At 49.7% G+C, this 18729-nt stretch overlaps 1 protein-coding gene across 3 annotated transcripts in view; it reads right to left on the bottom strand.

The window, feature by feature from the left end:
• PTPRA (protein tyrosine phosphatase, receptor type A) overlaps positions 1 to 18729 on the bottom strand; it is an 87907-nt gene that overhangs the window by 20937 nt on the left and 48241 nt on the right. For 2 of the 3 annotated variants that reach the window (XM_008639866.2, XM_017742413.1), the window contains 2 exons: positions 1700 to 1778; positions 914 to 1279 (listed from right to left, as the gene is read on the bottom strand). In XM_008639866.2, the coding sequence (XP_008638088.1) occupies positions 914 to 1279; positions 1700 to 1778 (445 nt within the window). Of the gene's footprint in view, positions 1 to 913; positions 1280 to 1699; positions 1779 to 10214; positions 10407 to 18729 lie in introns of those variants that run through there. The other variant, XM_017742414.1, reaches the window with a different exon arrangement.

The raw sequence follows: 18729 nt of genomic DNA on the forward strand, positions 1-18729 counted from the left end.
GAGGTGTCCGGGTGGGAAGGAAGGTGGATGAGCTCAGGGGTGGCAGAACACTACGAAAGCTGGGTTGTGAACTTCCTTCAGCCACATCCCTTCCTCTGCTGGTAGCAAAGACAACTTCACTGCAGCTTCAGGGGCTGTGGCTTCCAAAGATTCCCAGAGGAAGAGGGCACACACATCTCACGGACGTGCAGAGACACCCAACAACCCTTGGGAAATTGGTTGAGGAATATACACTTGACACCTCCCTGCACTAACTCCACCATTATCTTGTTTCAGCGTTTCCTACCCCACCACCAAGTCATCAATCCTGCTTTCCCACTAAATCCCAAGGTCTAGCAGGCACTGCCATCTTCCTGTTGCAACTTGGAGACACGCAGTACCAAAACTGGGTCTCAAACAATACAGTGAGCAAGCCATGGCTGAAGAGTCACAGCTCAGCAAAGATTTCTGGTCACCGCAGCCTCTTTTTGCCTGATTTTTCACTCTTAACCTGCACTGAGCAGCCAAACTACACTTCATGGGGCCACTTTCCTGATGTGCCAAGAGGGGAATGAGATCAGGATGGCATCAGAGACAACTCTCTCTCATCTGGACTTTTCAAAGATTAAAATCACCCAAGTAATGGGTAAAAATGATAATGTAAGGAGAGAATCAGAGAATAGCTTGGGCTGGAAGCAAAGATTCTCTAGTGCATCTGTGGATATCTTTCACTAGATAATCTTGGCCTAACCCTTTGGTCAGATAAATCTCTTCTGATCTGGGCCATTCAGGGAGTTCTATTGTTTCATATCACCATGGAATTGGCCCCAAAGTGGTTTTTTGCTCCATTTTGCTCAGCAAAGCAAAAGAAGAGCAAAGAAACAAACCCAGAGGCAGGGTGGCCTGGAGAAGAAGAGGTGAGGGAGGTGCCTACCATTGTGGGAAGCAGAAGAGGTCTCCTGTGTTGTCACCACCATGCTGAAATTCCTCTCTGTCGTCTCTGCCTCCGTGCTGGGGACAGTGGTGCGTGGAGCCGACGGCGTCACGCTGGGGAGCAGGGACAGGGCTGGAGGCACAGGCACGGTTGTCCCTGGGGTGGAGGAGATGTTGAGGCTGCCAGTGGTGGTGCTGGGGGAGATCCTGGCAGCTGTGGTTGGAGGAGGCTTTGGCGCTGTGGTAGAAACAGTCCCTGGAGTGCTCATGTTGAGCCTGTTCGTGCTCGGTGTGGTCCCATCCTCAGGACCTGGTGTGGGAGCTTTGGTGGGACTCCTGGGGGAGGTGGACACTGTTGTGGGTGGCTCTGAGAAGGGAAAAGCACAGGGGAACCTCTGTGAGATTCTTTTCTGTGACACTGAGGGGTTTAGATGCTGAAGATTCATGTGACTGCAACTGTAAGGATAAAACAACCAACAAATCCCGAGCGCAGGACAGGGAATGCCCTGCACAGCAGGTGATGCAAATGTCATAAAAATATAACCTCAGCAGGTGCTATTGATGGGGAGGTACAAACATTAGAGCCCCTGGACGAGAGGATCAGTATCAGTCAGGGGTAAAACCTGTGGGCCCCATTTACGAGCACCCGAAGCTCACCAATACCCTCTTTCCAATACTTTATGTTACAGCTACGTGGAGGGCAGGAGGAATAAGACACTGAGCATGTTCACCCTCACTCCTCTGATCCTAAAGATGGGATAAAGGAGAGATGAGGAGCACAGCTTACCTGTTGTAACGTTGTTAGCACCTACACTTATCAGGCCACTTCCGAGCAAAAGGAGAAAGAACCACAAATCCATGTTGACCTGGGGAGGAAAGCACAGAACACTTATTTAAACCCTCAGGCAACATCATCCCAAAATAATCCAAGGTGGGGGACGTCGCTGTGCATCTTGTAGAGCTGGGAGGGAGGAGTGGAAGCGTGGCTGGAGTCCCTGCAGGCATCTGGAGGGGAAGGATTTATGGGTGTGTTCATATGACCCCAATGGGAGAGCACATGGAGAGATCCCAGTCTGGTGGAGCAGCAAAGGTGTCCATGGAAGAAGCAGGGAATGGGTGAACTGTGGGAGAGCATGAGAGGAACAAGCTGAGCACTAAAACCAAGTATCTGGTCTTAAAGGAGATTAATAAATTCTTCATATAGTGGTCTGCAAATGACTGCACTTTGAGCAAACTCAAGTGAAATTTAGGTGAAGACCACGGCAAAGAGCCTGGATTCCAAACTCCCCAGAATCAGAGGCAGGAATGACGGAGAGGTCAGCTCCCCCTGGCTCACTGACACCTGAAATGTAACTGGGCAGGGGCAGAACACTCAGCTCCACTCAAACCCCGTTGGATTCCCTGTGTGTGTGGACAGAACAAACGCCCACAAACAATCCAAGAAGATCAGCAAGCTCAGGCTGCACACCAGTACTGTACGTGCTTCCCAGGAAACGTCCAGCAAAATTACAGGACGATGACATCAGTAAAATCATTTCCCCCCAGCCCTTTTAAATACAAGATTTTTATGCTGATTTCTTTCCTCTGGAGACCTCAGAAAGCTCCTGCTATCATTATCTCCTCCAAAACACCTACGGATCCAGAGGCCCAGAGCTGTGAGATATCATCTTGCTGGCCAGGACAGAGCCCAGAGCTGCCAAGCCCAGACCAGCATGTGGCCACAGGGCCTCCCAAGGATGGGCAAATACCTCTCCTCTGCTCCGAGCCCAGAGAGGGCTCAGAAACAGCTCTGCTCCGTGCCATGGGCCGGAAGCTGCCACACGACTCCCATCCTTCAGGCTTTTGTCCCGTGTCCAGTTGCATCTCCAGGATCTCCCCGGAGAGAGCTGCGAGATCTCGCTGCCAAGTCAACCTGAGGTGCTGCCAAGAATGGGTTTTATTCCCTCCCCCTCTAATAGATCTTGTGTTGTTTGTGCTTCTTCTATTCATTTAAATCTGCTTCATCTAGACCCATCCCAAACTCCGGGCAGAAGGACAACGCTGAAGTCATCCACGCGCTGGAAACGGTATCAGCAATACAAGATCCTCCCACCCCACCCAGGAGTATCCTCCCACCAGCACCACCTACTTACATGTTTTTCCTCCCCCTCCAAAAGAAAACCTGGCAAAAATCGACCTTACTCAGTGACCAAAAGGTCAGACAAACCCTGAACCAGAAGGAAACCAAGCTCTGGAGATAAGAGCCTTCCGTAGGCTCCGTCCGTGGCCAGCCCTGCTGCTGCAAGCTGTGCAGGGCTTTCTCCAAGGGTCCCACTGGTGTGAGCAGTCAGCATTCCAGAGGGTTTCATCACCAGTTAAAATATCTGTCTGCATGAATTTGAACTGATTGAGTCCTCCTGTCACTGGTGAGAGCAGCACTGGTCCTGCAATGCCTCCCCCAGGCTACGCTCTAGGGTGGGATGTGGGGAAAAACCCACGACCAGTAGTTGGATGGTTTGATGACATGTTCCACTCTTGCTGATTAACACACCTCACAGCTGCCTGCCAGAGTCTGAGATGAGCCTGGTCTACACAGGTTTGGCTTTGGGGAGAAAATCCAGTATTTATAAGGAATAAATTCTTCCCTGTGAGGATGGGGAGGCCCTGGCACAGGGTGCCCAGAAAAGCTGTGGCTGCCCCTGGATCCCTGGAAGTGTCCAAGGCCAGGTTGGACAGGGTTTGGAGCAACCTGGTCCAGTGGAAGGTGTCCCTGCCCCTGGCAGGGGGTGGGGCAAGATGGTTTTTAAGGTCCCTTCCTACCCAAACCATTCCGTAACTCTATGATCTTTGTAACTCGCTGCAGGAGGCAGGTTGTCCAAGCATTCCACTATAGAATCCAACAGAAATAAGGTGCTCATCCTGACGGGACCTGCCTGCAAAAGCAGGAGGAAGTTAAGCCCACACTGAAACTCCAGAGAATGGAAATGAAGGCACTAAGATGCTCTGAAAACCTCACAAGGGCTGACGAAAGCACCAAGGTCTCATCATCACAACCACTTCCTTCGCTGGGAGCCCATCACTGCCACAGCAAGGACACAATGGCAAGGGAAAGGGAAAGGCTTTGATCTTCGGGAAATACTGCTAGGAAAAAAGTGACCACTTGCTGTATTTTGATGAATATTTGCACAGAAACACCATTCACGAAGGTGGACGTGGCTCCTTTCTGTTTCCCCAACTTGTTTCTCAAAGCAGGAGTTCCCTTTCATTTGGGGTCCCCATTCATTTGGGATCCCCATTCACTTGGGATCCTGTTCACTTGGGATTCCCATTCCTTTTGAATTCTGCTCATTTGGGATTCCCATTCATTTGGGGTTCTGTTCGCTCGTGATCCTGCTCATTTGGAATCCCATTCGTTTGGCACTCCCATTCATTTAGTATCCCATTAATTTAGGGTCCCTAATCACTTGGGGTCCTCATTCATTTGGGATTCCATTCATGTAGGATTCCCATTTATCTGGGATCCCACTCATCCCATTTCTGCTCCCATTCCAGGCAAGCTGTGCCAGAGCCTCCCCATATCCTCACCACACCTTCCCTTGATATCAAAGCAGGACACAGAGGGTGGGAGGAAAGAAGGAAAAGCTGTGAATCTTTTCTCTGCTCCCTATTATAGGGAAATAACCCACAAAGGATAAAAGAGCTTGGGCTTATTTCCATGTCAGTGATTGCTACATGGATGAAAGCTACAGGAGATTCCTGGACTAGCTGAGAAGCCCCTTTGGGATGGTGGGATGATCACAGAATCATTTAGGTTGGAAAAGACCCTTGAGCTCATCAAGTCCAGTCATCGACGAGGGTCCCTCCTTCGCTGAGCCGGCAGCGCAGCTCCGATGCCCTGGGATTACATCAGCGGGCAGGGAGCTCTAAACCCCCCTTGATTCTACATTTAATCAGTTCATTGATCCATGAGTGGATTGCAGGAGGAGGAAAGGCTTGGCAAGGGGAGATAATGCTGGATTTCCCTGAGCCTTGCCCCGCTTTCGTGAACGGAGCTGGATGCGGGCGGTCCACGCAGAACCTGAGTTTTTATGGCTTTATTGCTGTGACTGTCAGAAGGAACAGGATGCTGGGAGCATCCCAGCTTGCCGTGCACATCCTTACCCAAAAATCCAAATCCCGGGAGCTGCTCCTGTGACCGGCAACCTGCTGCCAGAGCTGCTTTATCACCTTAAAACCGGATCCGGAGCAGGGAGCAGGCAAAGAGCCCTGCGCCAGGGGAGGGCTGTGCCAGCCCAGCTCGCAGTTCCCAGCCCCTGCTCTTAAACGCTCCCTATTCCCAAAAGCAGCATAAATAAATGCCAGTGGTTCGCTGTTCCCCGCTCCTTAACATAAAAGGCCTTGGGAGTCCTACCCCAAAGCTGGAGAAACCCGAGTCTCCCTTCCCCCTCGGCTCCCTCCCTGCTGGTTTCGGAAACGGAGAGGAAATACTTGTAATGTTATCAACATAAACACAGCTCTTGGCCGGCTGCAACATCCTGCGAGCTCTGCAGAAAAACACCCTGACGTCAGGGCGCCGGCTCTGCCCAGGAGAAAGGAGCCGGCTCCGGCACTGCTGCTCCAGAGGGTCGGGATGCTCGGCATCGTGGCTTTGTTTGAAACCTTCTTTTTCAAAGATCAGGGCAGGAAACCTTGATAATTGTCACTGATGTGCCCATAAATATTATATATATCTGTATTTTTACACAGATAGATATGTATATATATATATGTGTATATATATAGATAGTGCATGTGCACTGCACTCTTCCATAAACTGCTCGGGATCTTCCTTATAGGAAAGGCTGGATTTTAAGCTGCAGGATGTATGTTTTAAAAGAAGCAGATCTTGTCAAGATGATTGATGCCGGAGGGGGCAAAAAATAAAGGAAATAATCTCTTTATAAAGTAATAAGTGGCTTCAAAATGCGTGCGCTGGTGCTACAGCGGGGGTCAGGCTGCAGGATCACCCCGCCGCGCTTCCAGAATGCAAAGAATTAGTGTTTATAGCTGCAGAAACTGCCCAGATCCAACCCGGATACAGCCGTCCACAATCAAAGGCAGGATTTACCCCCACCTCTGACATATTCCTAATTCCTGGAAAATGAGGCAATCTTTTTCTGTGTGCAGTGCGGAGACACAACCTGAATTCTAACCAGCTTTCCCGGGACCCCAGCAATCTCTGCTGTCATCAGGAGGATGCTGAAAGGCAGTGGCTCAACTGAGACTGCCTGACTGCCTCATGCTGGCTCCAACTGCAGTGAAAAATAATATTCAGTTTTCCTTTTTATTTGTTGGCAGGGGGAAAGGGTGCAGAACTGGGAGCAAGGTTGGCTCTTTGAAGCAGCTCACAGTAGGGCGAGAACAAGTATGAGCATAAAGAAAGGGGAAAAAGGTCATTTTTTTATTCTTTTTGGTGGCAGCAAGCCATCACCATGGCTCAGCCACCCTGGAAAACAAACCTGTCGTTCCCTCTCCCCCTCCCTGCTCCTTTAAAATCCTGTTTGTGGATTTCCAGCCTCTCACTGGAGCTGCGATCCATGGCAGAGTAGTTTGTCTGACAGCAGGGCGACTTCATCATAACCCCAAACCTCTCGTGTTGGATGAGATGCAAAGGATGTAAAAACACACATGGAATAGCCGAGGGCTGCGGCGAGTTGGCCATCACAGGGAGAGAAGAATTGAATTTAGGGAGGAAAAAGGGTTTTGTTGCACTAAAGCGCAGTGACTAATTCCTTGCATGTGTCTCCGAAGCTGAAGCAAGGCCTTTGATGTGTCACTGAACATTATTCCCCCACCCTCTGCTTTTCCACTCTTCACCAGAAAAGATGAATCACAGCAGCCATTCACCCTTTCTGAAAATCCATTTAGTTTTCTTCTTTTTTCTTTTTTTCTTCTTTTAAATAAACAGGCGGCTTCCACACGAGCGACAGCCCCTGGACGGAACAGGGCAGGAGGAAGAGGATGAGCCTGTGGGAAGGGCCTGGAGCGTGGCTTTCTCCACCCACTCAACCTTCCACAAATCACTGCTTTCCTGCACATCAGGATTTGCTCATGGCATAGTTTGGAAGGCACCTTAAAGACCATCTAGTTCCAACCTCCTGCCATGGGCAGGGACACCTTCCACTAGCCCAGGCTGCTCCAAGCCCCATCCAGCCTGGCCTTGGACACTTCCAGGGATCCAGGGGCAGCCCCAGTTTCTCTGGGCACCCTGTGCCAAGGCTTTAACAACCTCACACTAATGAATTTCTTCACCTAATTCTGCCTTCTGGCAGTGTGAAGCCATTTCACCCTGTCTCATCATTCCAGGCCCTTGTCCCAAGTCCCTCTCCAGCTCTCCTGGAGCCCCATTAAGCACTGGAAGGTGCTTGAAGGCCTCCCTGGATCCTTCTCTTCTCCAGGGAACACTCCCAGCTCTCCCAGCCTGGCTCCAGAGCAGAGGGGCTCCAGCCCTTGGAGCATTTTCACATCCTTCAGTCCAACAGGTGAGCACACACTCATCTTACCAAGAGCACAGTACGTGCAAGGAGGGAACCACCTGGATTTCTGGTCACCCAGAAATATCTGTCACTGTTAGGATGATGATAAAAACTGCTGGTCTAAACCAGGATGAGCCTTTCCTGTGGATATGAACTTTAGTGAGATGTTATCCCACCCCACAGTGATCCTCTCTCAAAGCCCCCCTGGCAGCAGCAGCCACATGTGCAAAGCCATCGTGGGGGGATGGAGAGGATCAGGTGTTCACCAGCCAGAACATGGAAGGAGGTTCCCCGAGCAGGTCCAGGGAGGGGATCCTGCCCCTCTGCTCAGCACTGCTGAGGCCACACCTGGAGCAGCAGGTCCAGTTCTGCCTCCCCAGGACAGGAGGGACATGGACAGACTGGGGAGAGCCCAGTGAGGGGACTGGAGCATCTCTGCTCTGAGGAAAGGCTGGGAGAGCTGGGACTGCTCAGCCTGGAGAAGAGAAGGCTCGGGGGCCTCATCCCTGTCCATCGACACCTGCAGGGAGGGTGCAGAGAGGATGGACCCAGGCTCTAGCCAGTGGTGCCCAGGGACAGGACAAGGGGCCATGGGCACACACTGACCACAGCAGGGTTCTTCTGAACATCAGGGAACACGTTCTGGCTGTGGGGGTGACCAAGTGCTGGCACAGGTTGTCCAGGGATGTTGTGGAGTGTCCTTCCTTTGAAAGATTCAAGATTTGTCTGGACACTGTCCTGTGCAACCAGATCTGGCAGCTCTGCTGGTGTGGGAGGTTGGATCAGGTAACTTCCAGAGGCTCCTTCCAAAGTCTATCACTGTGATTCTGTAACTGACTGTCCTGCAAACTTTTCAAAAAGCAAAGCTGCTGGGATTGAAGCTCATAGTGGAATAAGAAAGCACCCAGCACTGAGTAGGAGATCCCTACACTGTGCAGGGTGTTGGAAGGGATACACAAGGATCACCAAGTCCAACTCCTGATCCTGCACAGGACAACCCCAAAAATCACACCATGTGCCTGAGAAAAATCACACCATGTGCCTGAGAAAAATCACACCATGTGCCTGAAAGCATTGTCCAAACACTTCTGGAACTGAAAAATAAACTGATGAGAATTTCAGCAAAAAAACCCAGAGAAAAACAATAAATGTGGGTGTTTTTGGGACATGAAATAGTTCAATTTCCTACAAAGATGCAGAAATGTTGACAGTGGGTACCAGTCACTGAACCACAGAATGGTTTGGTTTGGAAGGGACCCCAAGGATCATGCAGTTCCAACCCCCACAATACCTCCTCTGTAACTGGCACGTCAGACCTTACCCTTCTGTATTATCTTGCTTTTAGGAAAGAAATTTGTCCCTGTATGTTTAAAAACAAGCAAATACTAACAAAGAGCCTACAGACTTGATGGTCTCATGATAAAATTATGGATGTAAAAGCCAGGGGATGAGGCTCCATCCCTGGATGAAACCAGGAGCAGATCTGCGGCACATCTAAGACCAAGGCCCTTGAGGATCCTTGTCCATGGAGCTGCACAGAAGAGCACCCCTGTCACAGCCTGGAAACTGCCCGAGGTGCCTCGGAGGGGAAGCACTACAAATACAAATTATTTTCCTAATAATAATTTTACTAATAACTCTCATAATTAGAACAGGTTTAATTCCCCCTCAGCCACTCTTTTCTCCTGGCGGCACAGATGTGTGATCGTGGGAATATGTGCCAGTTGCTACTGCAGAATAAACTGGGATGGCTTGGGGAATAAATTATGGATGAGACAGAGGGGATGAAAAGCTTCCTGGGCTTGTAGCAGTGGAGAATGACCAGCTGGAGAGGGTTTCCCAAAGGACAGAGCATCAAGGTGGGACAGGTGAGAGCAAGAGAAGGGGAAGTTTTGAGAAGGAGAGCAGAGAGCTAAGCTTGAGGGAGCTGTGAGAGCAGGGAGGAGGAAGGTGAAGGACAAACTCCAAGCTGTCACCACGAGGAAGGTGCTGGGACTGGAGGGCTTTTTGCTGCAGGTGAGGGATGGGAGGCATCAGAAGCTGTGCTGCAAAAGGGAGAGGGAGGTGAGACCTCCTCTGGGATGATTAACACAGATCTGCTGAAGAAACGCCCTCAGAGCTTGTAAAAACCCCTGGCTAGTATAAGACCACTCTCCTGGTGTCCTTTCCCCATGGGATCAGCACTGCAGCTGCAACACGGCACTGGGAAGTGGAGAACAACCACCAGAGAGGCACGGGAGAAGCTGGCTCAACTCATTATTCAAAATCCTTAATTAATAATCAAAACAAAAAAAGTCAAGGCACACAGGAACATATTTCCTTAAATATTCCATTCTAGGGTGTCCCCTCCCAAGTCCCAGGCGTGTACAAAGGAAACACGAGCACAGTTCACATTTCAGCTATGAAAAGGACTGGTTGCTTTTGATGCAGGAGTCAGGATGAAGGATGGCCATTATTCAGCATGACAACATCCCTACCTAGCAAGATGCCTCTCGGAGAGAGAGAGGACGGTGCGTGGGGAGGAGAAACGAGGCTTAAAAAAAAAAAAACCCCCCCCCCCCAAAAAAAAAAAATAAAAGCCCAGTGTTTGAGCTCAGCCCTTTCTGCAGGACAGGGATGAAGTCCCAGCTCCACACCAAGATTGAGCCGGGAGCGTTCAGGCACTGAGGGCTCGGAGCATCCTACTCAAAACAAAGGTGTCGGAGGGGATCACTCGCATGACAGCCTTAAAATCTCATTACAGAGGCTCAGCCCCAATTAAAACGCATGCGTTCGGTCATGCAGCTTAATCTCCGTGGTTGTGCTTACCCTGAAATCCACCCGGGACACCTGTAGGTGCGGGGAGCAGCCAGCCCGTCCCACGGAGCAGCCCCCGGGCTAAGAAAGTGCCGCGGAGCCGTGAAATCACCGCTTTACCTGCGGTAATTCTGCACCGCTGCTCAGTTCAGCCCTGTTGCCACAGTAACACTTGTGGTGTAGCCGAGATCACTGATTATGAAACTAGGAAAAAAATCAGAGGCTGCTAATTAGGATATACTCCAGTTCTCCAAAAGCTCCATATTAATGACATTACGATTGCGAGCGCAGGGAAAACAGACGCCAGGAAGAATCACCTCGGTCAGCACCCGCGGCCAACAGCTGCTTTTTGGGGCTTTTCTTATAGGCAGGTCTTAAAAAATTCAGCCTGAAAATTCCCTGTAAAATCGACTTGTTTTCCTCCTCTTTGAACAAACGTGCAAGACTCGGTGGAACAGTCTTTACTCTTTACATATATTTGCATGTATTAGACTGGGGGAAAAAAAAAAAGGTTGAGGATGAGGTACAAATGGTGACAGCCAGAGCGGGGCCAGGGATGCATCCCCTGCATCTCTCATTAACTGTGTTTTTCTGTTCTCCAGAGAAACCAAAATCATGATTTTACCAGTGGCTGTGAGGGTTTATAAACAAGGTTTGCAAATGAGGGGAACTGGATTTGAAGCGTTTTCCTCCCTGACTTTTGTGAGTGCCAAAAGCATTGTGAGGCACGTCTTCTGCTGAAGGCTTCAAGCTGAAAAGTCTGACTGGAGCAGTTGTGCTGCCAGACACAACTGTTTTTCAGCACAATCCACAAATAAGACATCGGAGCGTGTTTCCAGGTGGAAGGAAAATTGCCTGACAGGTATTTCTGGAGCTGCAAGCCCAGAGAGATGCTGCCTTAAAAAGTCAGCTCACCAAAATGCCACGATTTTTCCATTTTCTTGGATGACCAATCCAGCGAGTGGATGAAATGGTGCTGAACATGTGGGGCCAGGGAAAACTGAGCCCATGGATTTTATAGAGTTTGAAAAGCTTCCTATCCTGGAAGTGTCCAGTGCCGGGTTGGATGGGGCTTGGAGCAACCTGGGCTAGTGGAAGGTGTCCCTGCCCATGGCCCAGGGTGGAACGAGATGGTCTTGAAGGTCCTGTCCAACCTGGCCTTGAGCACTTCCAGGATGGGGCAGCCACAGCTTCCCCGGGCAACCTGTGCCAGGATTTTACCACTCTCATTGTAAAAAACGTTCCTTACATCCAGAACTTGGAGAAGAACTGGAGACACACATTTTTTTTCTCCTGCTTTGAGGCAGGAAAATAAGTGAGAATAATTTTTTTTCTCCAGCAGCATCACCTAAAGCCTTGAAAGCACAGTCCCCCCCACTCACAACTGCACGAAGAAGCAATTTCTTCTCCCACTCACCAGCAATACTGGGGAAGTGTTAGATGGAGTGTTAATTACCTATAAATGTGATTTATGAGCTGGAAACAATACAAGACACCCACCAACCACCACATACGAGCAACTGGCCAAGCACGAGGGCACCCGGTCCTGGGCGGACTGGGATTGGCACATTGCAGATAACAAATTAATACAACCAGTGGGATTCAGCTGCCATTGATGGTTTAGTTGGAGGCATTATTTCCAACCTTTTAATAGGCTTATTTACAGGAATTAGTCCTTTAATTCCATGTGCTCGTGTATCCAGTGCAGTATAAGCCGGCTGGATGCGACCACAGAGAGAATATCTGCTTTTGTGAGCATTTAGGGAAATTATTGCCAATTACAGGGACGGCAGGTGAGGGCAGCTGGGGAGGGACAATCTGCCAGGAGGGATGAGGAGCATTGCTAGAAGCTGATGTGAGCAAGAAGTTCTCTGGGAACATAAATATCTCAGCAAAAAGGAGCTATTGCCCAGAGTGCCACCAAAATACCCTCAGCAAGGAAAGGATTTCCACGGCCTGTGGAGCCTTGGGGTGATCCCTGTTATCATTCACACTGTCAGCATTTTCAGCAGGTCAGTGTCCCAAATATTTCTTCTCATCAGCCCATGCTCCTGAAAACTGACCACACTCTGCTTGCCTCTAGTGGTTCTATTTCCACCCTTTTCTTTTCTCTTTTTTCTTTTCTCTTTTCTTTTCTTTTCTTTTCTTTTCTTTTCTTTTCTTTTCTTTTCTTTTCTTTTCTTTTCTTTTTTCTTTTCTTTTCTTTTCTTTTCTTTTCTTTTTTCTTTTCTTTTCTTTTTTCTTTTTTTCCCCATCTGTTTTCTACCAATTTTTCTAATCTGCCTTTTCTTCACCTGTTTTCCTTTCCATCTTCCATGCCCAAGAGGGGTGTCCTCGTTTAAGGCAAAGCGATGCTGTAGGCACAGGTCACGGAGCCAAACCAAGCTGGGCACCTTCTATCATTGCTACTGCTATAAACACATTATATAAAAATATATTTATGGATGTGACCAGAAGGTCAAGGGAGGAGATTCTGCCTCCAGTGCTGTGTCCAGCTCTGGGATCCCCAACATCAGAAGGACGTGGAGCTGCCGGAGCAAATCCAGAGGAGGCCATGGAGATGCTCCAAGGGCTGGAGCCCCTCTGCTCTGGAGCCAGGCTGGGAGAGCTGGGGGTGCTCACCTGGAGAGGAGAAGGCTCCAAGGAGAGCTCAGAGCCCCTTCCAGAGCCTAAAGGGGCTCCAGGAGAGCTGCAGAGGGACTGGGGCCAAGGGCTGGAGGGACAGGACGCAGGGAATGGCTTCCCAATGCCAGAGGGCAGGGATGGATGGGATATTGGGAAGGAATTCTTCCTTGCGAGGGTGGTGAGGCCCTGGCACAGGGTGCCCAGAGAAGCTGTGGCTGCTCCATCCCTGGCAGTGTCCAAGGCCAGGTTGGATACTTGGAGCAGCCTGGGATAGTGGAAGGTGACCCTGCCCACAGCAGGGGGGTGGAACTGGATGAACTTTAAGGTTCCTTCCAACCCAAACCATTCTGTGATTCGATGATTCTGTGATTATGTATCTACAAATGTATTATAAACCTAATACAATAGAGCCACTACAAATTATAAACCCAATAAAAACCTAAATAAACCTACCATAAACCCAATATCACTGCAATAAACATATTTCATGCTGACACAAGATTGTAAGAACCAGTCCTAAACACCACAGTGGGTTCAAGCCCCTGCTGATACGGACACAAAACCTAATGTTCAGTAGTTCTGAAAAATATATAATTAAAATGCAGCTTCTTATCTTTGAAGTGATTAACCAACATCCTGGGACGACTGACTTTTAGCCCTCCCATGTTATTCACAATTCATCCTCTATTTTCATCTCCCCAACAAAAGGCTGAACTCAACTGTATTATTGTCAGCCTGGGCTTTTATCTCCAGCCTTCGAAGCGGCCAAGGCATGGGACAGAACAATGGCTCTCACAGGAGAACAAATACAATCTGAACAAAAATACCCTGTTGCTAAGGTCTAAACCAGCCTTTTTTTGGGCACAGCCGGGTAGCTGGGAATTCCAGAGAACCCTATATAAAAAAAAAGGGAGAATTAGGACTCGGATAGGGAAGGTAACCTGACACTCAGCACTGCTGTGCTCTTCCCTCCAGGATGGCATTTAAAATAAGAGTATCACATCAAACCAAAGCCCATGGTTGGGAGGAAAGCTGAAGTTGGAGGAGCGAGCCCAGAGGTCCATGGAGGTGTTGGCCCACACAGCCATAGTGCAGATGTTGGGCAGGTCCAGCTGGGACCTCCTCTCCAGAAAAGCCCTGGCCCCAACCACAATGATTTCTCTTGTGAAATCCACCCCAAAAGCAACTGCAGAGCAGCTGTGTGTGGTTTCTGCATCCTCAGCCAAGGGAGCAGCACCTGCTTCTGCTTTTGGGGGTCAGCAGAGAAATGGTCCTCCCCAGCAGCGTCTGGGCAAGGAACTGAGTCTGGCAGTGGTGTCCTCCCCACTAAACACAAGGGTTTCCAGCAGCAACGTGGATCTGGGGTCAGGAGTAACCCCAAGATCAGGAAAAGCACGACTGACAGCCCTGGCAAGGTGCTGCAGGGTGGGATATTGGGTGAGGGGACAGCACAGCCTTGGTGGTCCACAGAGGCCACCAGCCTCCATGACCAGCCCACCATCCTCCCCCTCTAGATGGAGCTGCAGGAGAAGCCTGAGGTCCCTCCCTAAAGTGGAGGTGGATGCACCCCATCATCTCCAAGAACAGAATCACAGGATGATGGAATGGTTTGGGTTGGAAAGGACCTTAAAGACCATCCAGTTCCACACCCTGCCATAGGCAGGGACACCTCCCACTACCCCAGATTGCTCCAAGCCCTGTCCAACCTGGCCTTGGATACTTCCAGGGATAGCCACAGCTTCTCTGGGATATCCATTCCAGGGCCTCATCACCCTCAAAGGGAAGAATTCCTTCCCAATATCCAACCCTGCCCTTTGTCAGTTTGCAGCCATTCCCCCTTGTCCTGTCACCTGCAGCTCAGTGCTAGAAAAGAGAACAAGTTCCTGAGGCAATTACATGAAAACCAGCAAATTACCAGTTTAATTATTTCTTCCTGCCACATACCAGTAAAATGCCCATCATGGCAAATCAAAAAATACAGAGCCTCCCAAAATAATGCTCCCATCCTTTGGTGAGGCAGTTCTGTGCTGAAAACCTGCTCAAAAGCCTGGAAGAGCTGCTGTGCTCAGGGGCACCACGGCGGCAGCAGCTGCCGGAAGGAACAGCTTCTCTGAAGTGTTTGGAGATTGTGTTTGCACTGGGACCACAAATATTTTTGGACACACGTAGGCAGCGGTGAAGAGATGAATCCTGGCCATTTCACGCGCAAAACAAAACACAAAGAGGGAATTTCAAGTTTCCTTGATGACAGCAGAGACTGGATGCATGTAAGAGAGACAACAGAGTCAAGGTAACACTGGAATTCAGTTTTTATGGCCCATTTTGCTTTTTCCCCCAATAAATGAGTTCTCCCTGAGCAGCCATTAAACATCACCATTTGTCACTTAGATTTTAGTGATATGAAAATAAACATTAAGAGGCTACGACAGAGCTGAAATCCCCCTGCATTAGGCACCTAAGCCAAACAAAATTATGCTGAATTAAATGAATTTCAGTCCCATCCGGAAGGACAGAGCCCTCCACTCAGATTAAATCATTCCAACAGCAATGAAGACGCCAGCACCCGAGACATCCCCATCCTTGAAAGTCTTTGCTGTTCCTTTTAAAAGGCTTTGAAAAGCAGCTTTACTACAAAAACACCCATTTCCATCAGGCCCTGGATAGCAGCATAATACACAGAAGGCTCCTCAGTGTTGCTGTTAAATAAGAGACCCCCCAAACCAGGCATTAAATGGTACAGGAGCTCCCACACAACAGAGAGGGCTTTCTGTGCCTGCACGGACACAACACAAAGTCTGTTGCTCGAGACCAGGACGGTGTTTGGCGGCGCAAGAGCCCGGCCTGACAAACTCATCTCGTTTTTACAGAGTCATGGCATGTTTGGGTTGGAGGGGCCTTAAAGACCATTCAGTTTCACCTCCCTGACATGGGCAGGGACACTTCCACTAGACCAAGTTGCTCCAAGCTGGTCTTGAACACTTCCAGGGATCCAGGGGCAGCCACAGCTTCTCTGGGCATCCTGTGGCAGGGCCTCACCATCCTCACAAGGAGAAATTTCTTCCCAATATCCCATCTAACCCTGCTCTCTGGCAGTGGGAAGCCATTCCCTGTGTCCTGTCACTCCAGGCCTTGTCCAAAGTCTCTCTCCAGTTCTCCTGGAGCCCCTTTAGGCTCTGGAAGGGGCTCTGAGCTCCCCCAGGATCCTTCTCTTCTCCAGGTGAACACCCCCAGTTCTCCCAGCCTGGCTCCAGAGCAGAGGGGCTCCAGCCCTCGGAGCATCTCCATGGCCTCCTCCGGACTCGCTCCAGCAGCTCCATGTCTTTCCTGTACTGAGGATCCCAGAGCTGGACACAGCACTGGAGGTGGAGCACCTTGGGAGGAGAGTAGAGAACAGAATCCCCTCACCTGACCTGCTGGCCACCCTTCTTTGGACACAGCCCAGGGTATAATTCTCTTCCTGGGCTGTGAGCTGGCTCATTTTTCATCCACCAACACCCCCAGATCCTTCTGGGCAGGGCTGCTCTCAATCCACTCATCCCTCAGTCTGTTCTGATCCTGAGAATGCCCCCATCCAGGCAAAGGACCTTGCACTTGGCCTTGTTTAACCTCATGAGGATCACGAGGCCCCTCTTCCCCAGCCTGCCAAGGTCCCTCAGCATGGCATCCTGTCCCTCAAGTGAATCACCTGCACCTCTCAGCTTGGTGCCATCACTTTTGACTCCATGCCATGCACCCTGAGGCCATCCTGGCTCAAATCCTCCTTGTTGCCCTTAGTCCAAACCAAATCCAGTCCAATCCTTCAGCGGCACACAGCCATCTCCGAGTTGTGCCCTGTCCCAAATCAGACACATTCCTGGATGATTATCTATGGGATTGGTTCATCCCAAATGGGTGATGTAGCACCCCAAGCCATCCTGTCCTTGTACAGCAATGGGAGGACACGAGTGCTCAGTTGAAGAACCCCTGCAATCCTTCCATAACCAAATGCAGGGATGTACCAAAGAGGAGGGAGAAAAGGAGATGTCATTTTGAGATGTGCACAAGGCTTAAAACCAAAATCCTACAGATGGAAAAGGGGCAACATCTAATAGACAAAGAAAGCAAAAGGGATGTTACAAGCGGTCAGTTCATTACAGGGCCATTTTTGGACACAGCAGTGCTGGGTTAATGGTTGGACTCAATGATCTGAGAGGTCTTTTCCAACCTAACTGAGTCTATGATTCTATTTCTACCTTAATAACACCCTCAGGCTGGGGCACCGTTCTCGAAGGAACCATCTCCAAAGAATTTCAGAGATCTAGACGTGATTTCCAGAAGTGCCTTGACTTAAATATGAACCAACAAGCCTCTACTCCTCTGTGGAGTACTTTCCTCTACTCCTCTCCCCCACAGCTTTACAGGCATCCCATGGGTTCTGGCTGTGATTTGCCTGGCTTTAAAACCCATGTTCTCCAGATGTTATGGGATCTCTTCACATGCTCTGTACATCCCTGATGCTCTGATGTACAAATGCTTGTACAATTACACGTTTGGATGCTGACTGCTCCCCACCTCCCACTCTGGAAGCTGCAGGAAAAGCAGACCTGGAGTCTTCGGAAAAAAATGGTGCCATCTTCATCCTCAATTAATGAATTATCCCATCAGGAGCACAAGAAAGGGATTAGCTCTGAAGTGCCCCCTGGTTGCTTTGCTGAAGGAAAGCCCCATATCTCCACCACCACTTTGCAGAGGATGGCAATGAAGACAAAGGATTCTTGAGTGGAATTCTGACCCCCTCCCAGCTCCAAAGCAGTCAAGATGACAGGTACAGCTCAGCCTCTAAAGCAGGTTTTGCACTATTGGAAAAGACTGGAAAGAGAGAGCACAGGGCAAAGCAGAGCAGTATCTGCTCTCTCCAGGTGGCCTTTCCTGGCAGCAGAAGGGCATTTCAGGTGTGGGATACTCTTAAACCACCTGGAGGAACCAGTTATTCATGGCAGATGCTAAGATAGTTATTAAGAGTCCAGGAAGGAACATCAACAGTGAGATACTTTTAATCCTTGCTGGTGTGGACTGGAATTAAAATTAATGAGTTTGAAATGAATGGCCACTCATCCCAACTCACACCCCAACACATCTCTGGCTGTGACATTAAGGTAGAGACTGAATTAATCCAACACCATCTTCCCCCTGACCTATTTGGGCACAGAGATAAGACCCCCAAAAATACCTCACAATATCCAGCCTGGTGGCACTGCCACAGGCTGGGTTTTTTCCCCACAACTGATTCTCCCCCTGCTCCAGAGGACACTCTGAGGGACAGGAGAAGCTGTAGCATCTCTGAAAGCTGCTTTAGTACAAAGGGAAGGACCTGGAGGGAAGGGAAGGAAGGTTTCAGATTTGGTTGAAGGATGCAGCTGTTGCTGAGCAGCTTTAACTCCTCTCATCCCAGATTAGCTCCTCGGAACTCACCAGGAACTTTCCAGCTGTTTCACTTGCTGGAACGATGCCACATTTGTGTGTCAGACTAAACATCTGTGCTTTTAAGCCCGGGATTTTCAGATCAGATCTATGTGTTTGGAGGGGGAAAATAACAACACAAACTGTCTGTTAGGGGAGTGCCATTGAACAGAGCCACCATTATTTCTTCCTCCCCATCCCCCACATGACCCCTCCTCTTCTCCCTCCACAGGCAAAGCGGTTCAACAGATTTCAGGAAAATGCAGAGAAAAACAATATTGTACATTTTCTGTGGTCAGTCTTTTCCTGTTAAGTCAGAGAGGAGCTACCAGAAACACAGCCTGCAGTTGGCATCTTCTCCTCCTGCTTCACCGCTTCAGGGGAGCACCCAACCTGGGATCTGGGGTTTGAGCTGGGTATCCCAGTATGAACTGGGAAAGGGTGCTGGTTTACCCCATGGGTG

Source organism: Corvus brachyrhynchos, unplaced genomic scaffold (assembly GCF_000691975.1).
Source record: "Corvus brachyrhynchos isolate BGI_N302 unplaced genomic scaffold, ASM69197v1 scaffold166, whole genome shotgun sequence".
NCBI lineage: Eukaryota > Metazoa > Chordata > Aves > Passeriformes > Corvidae > Corvus > Corvus brachyrhynchos.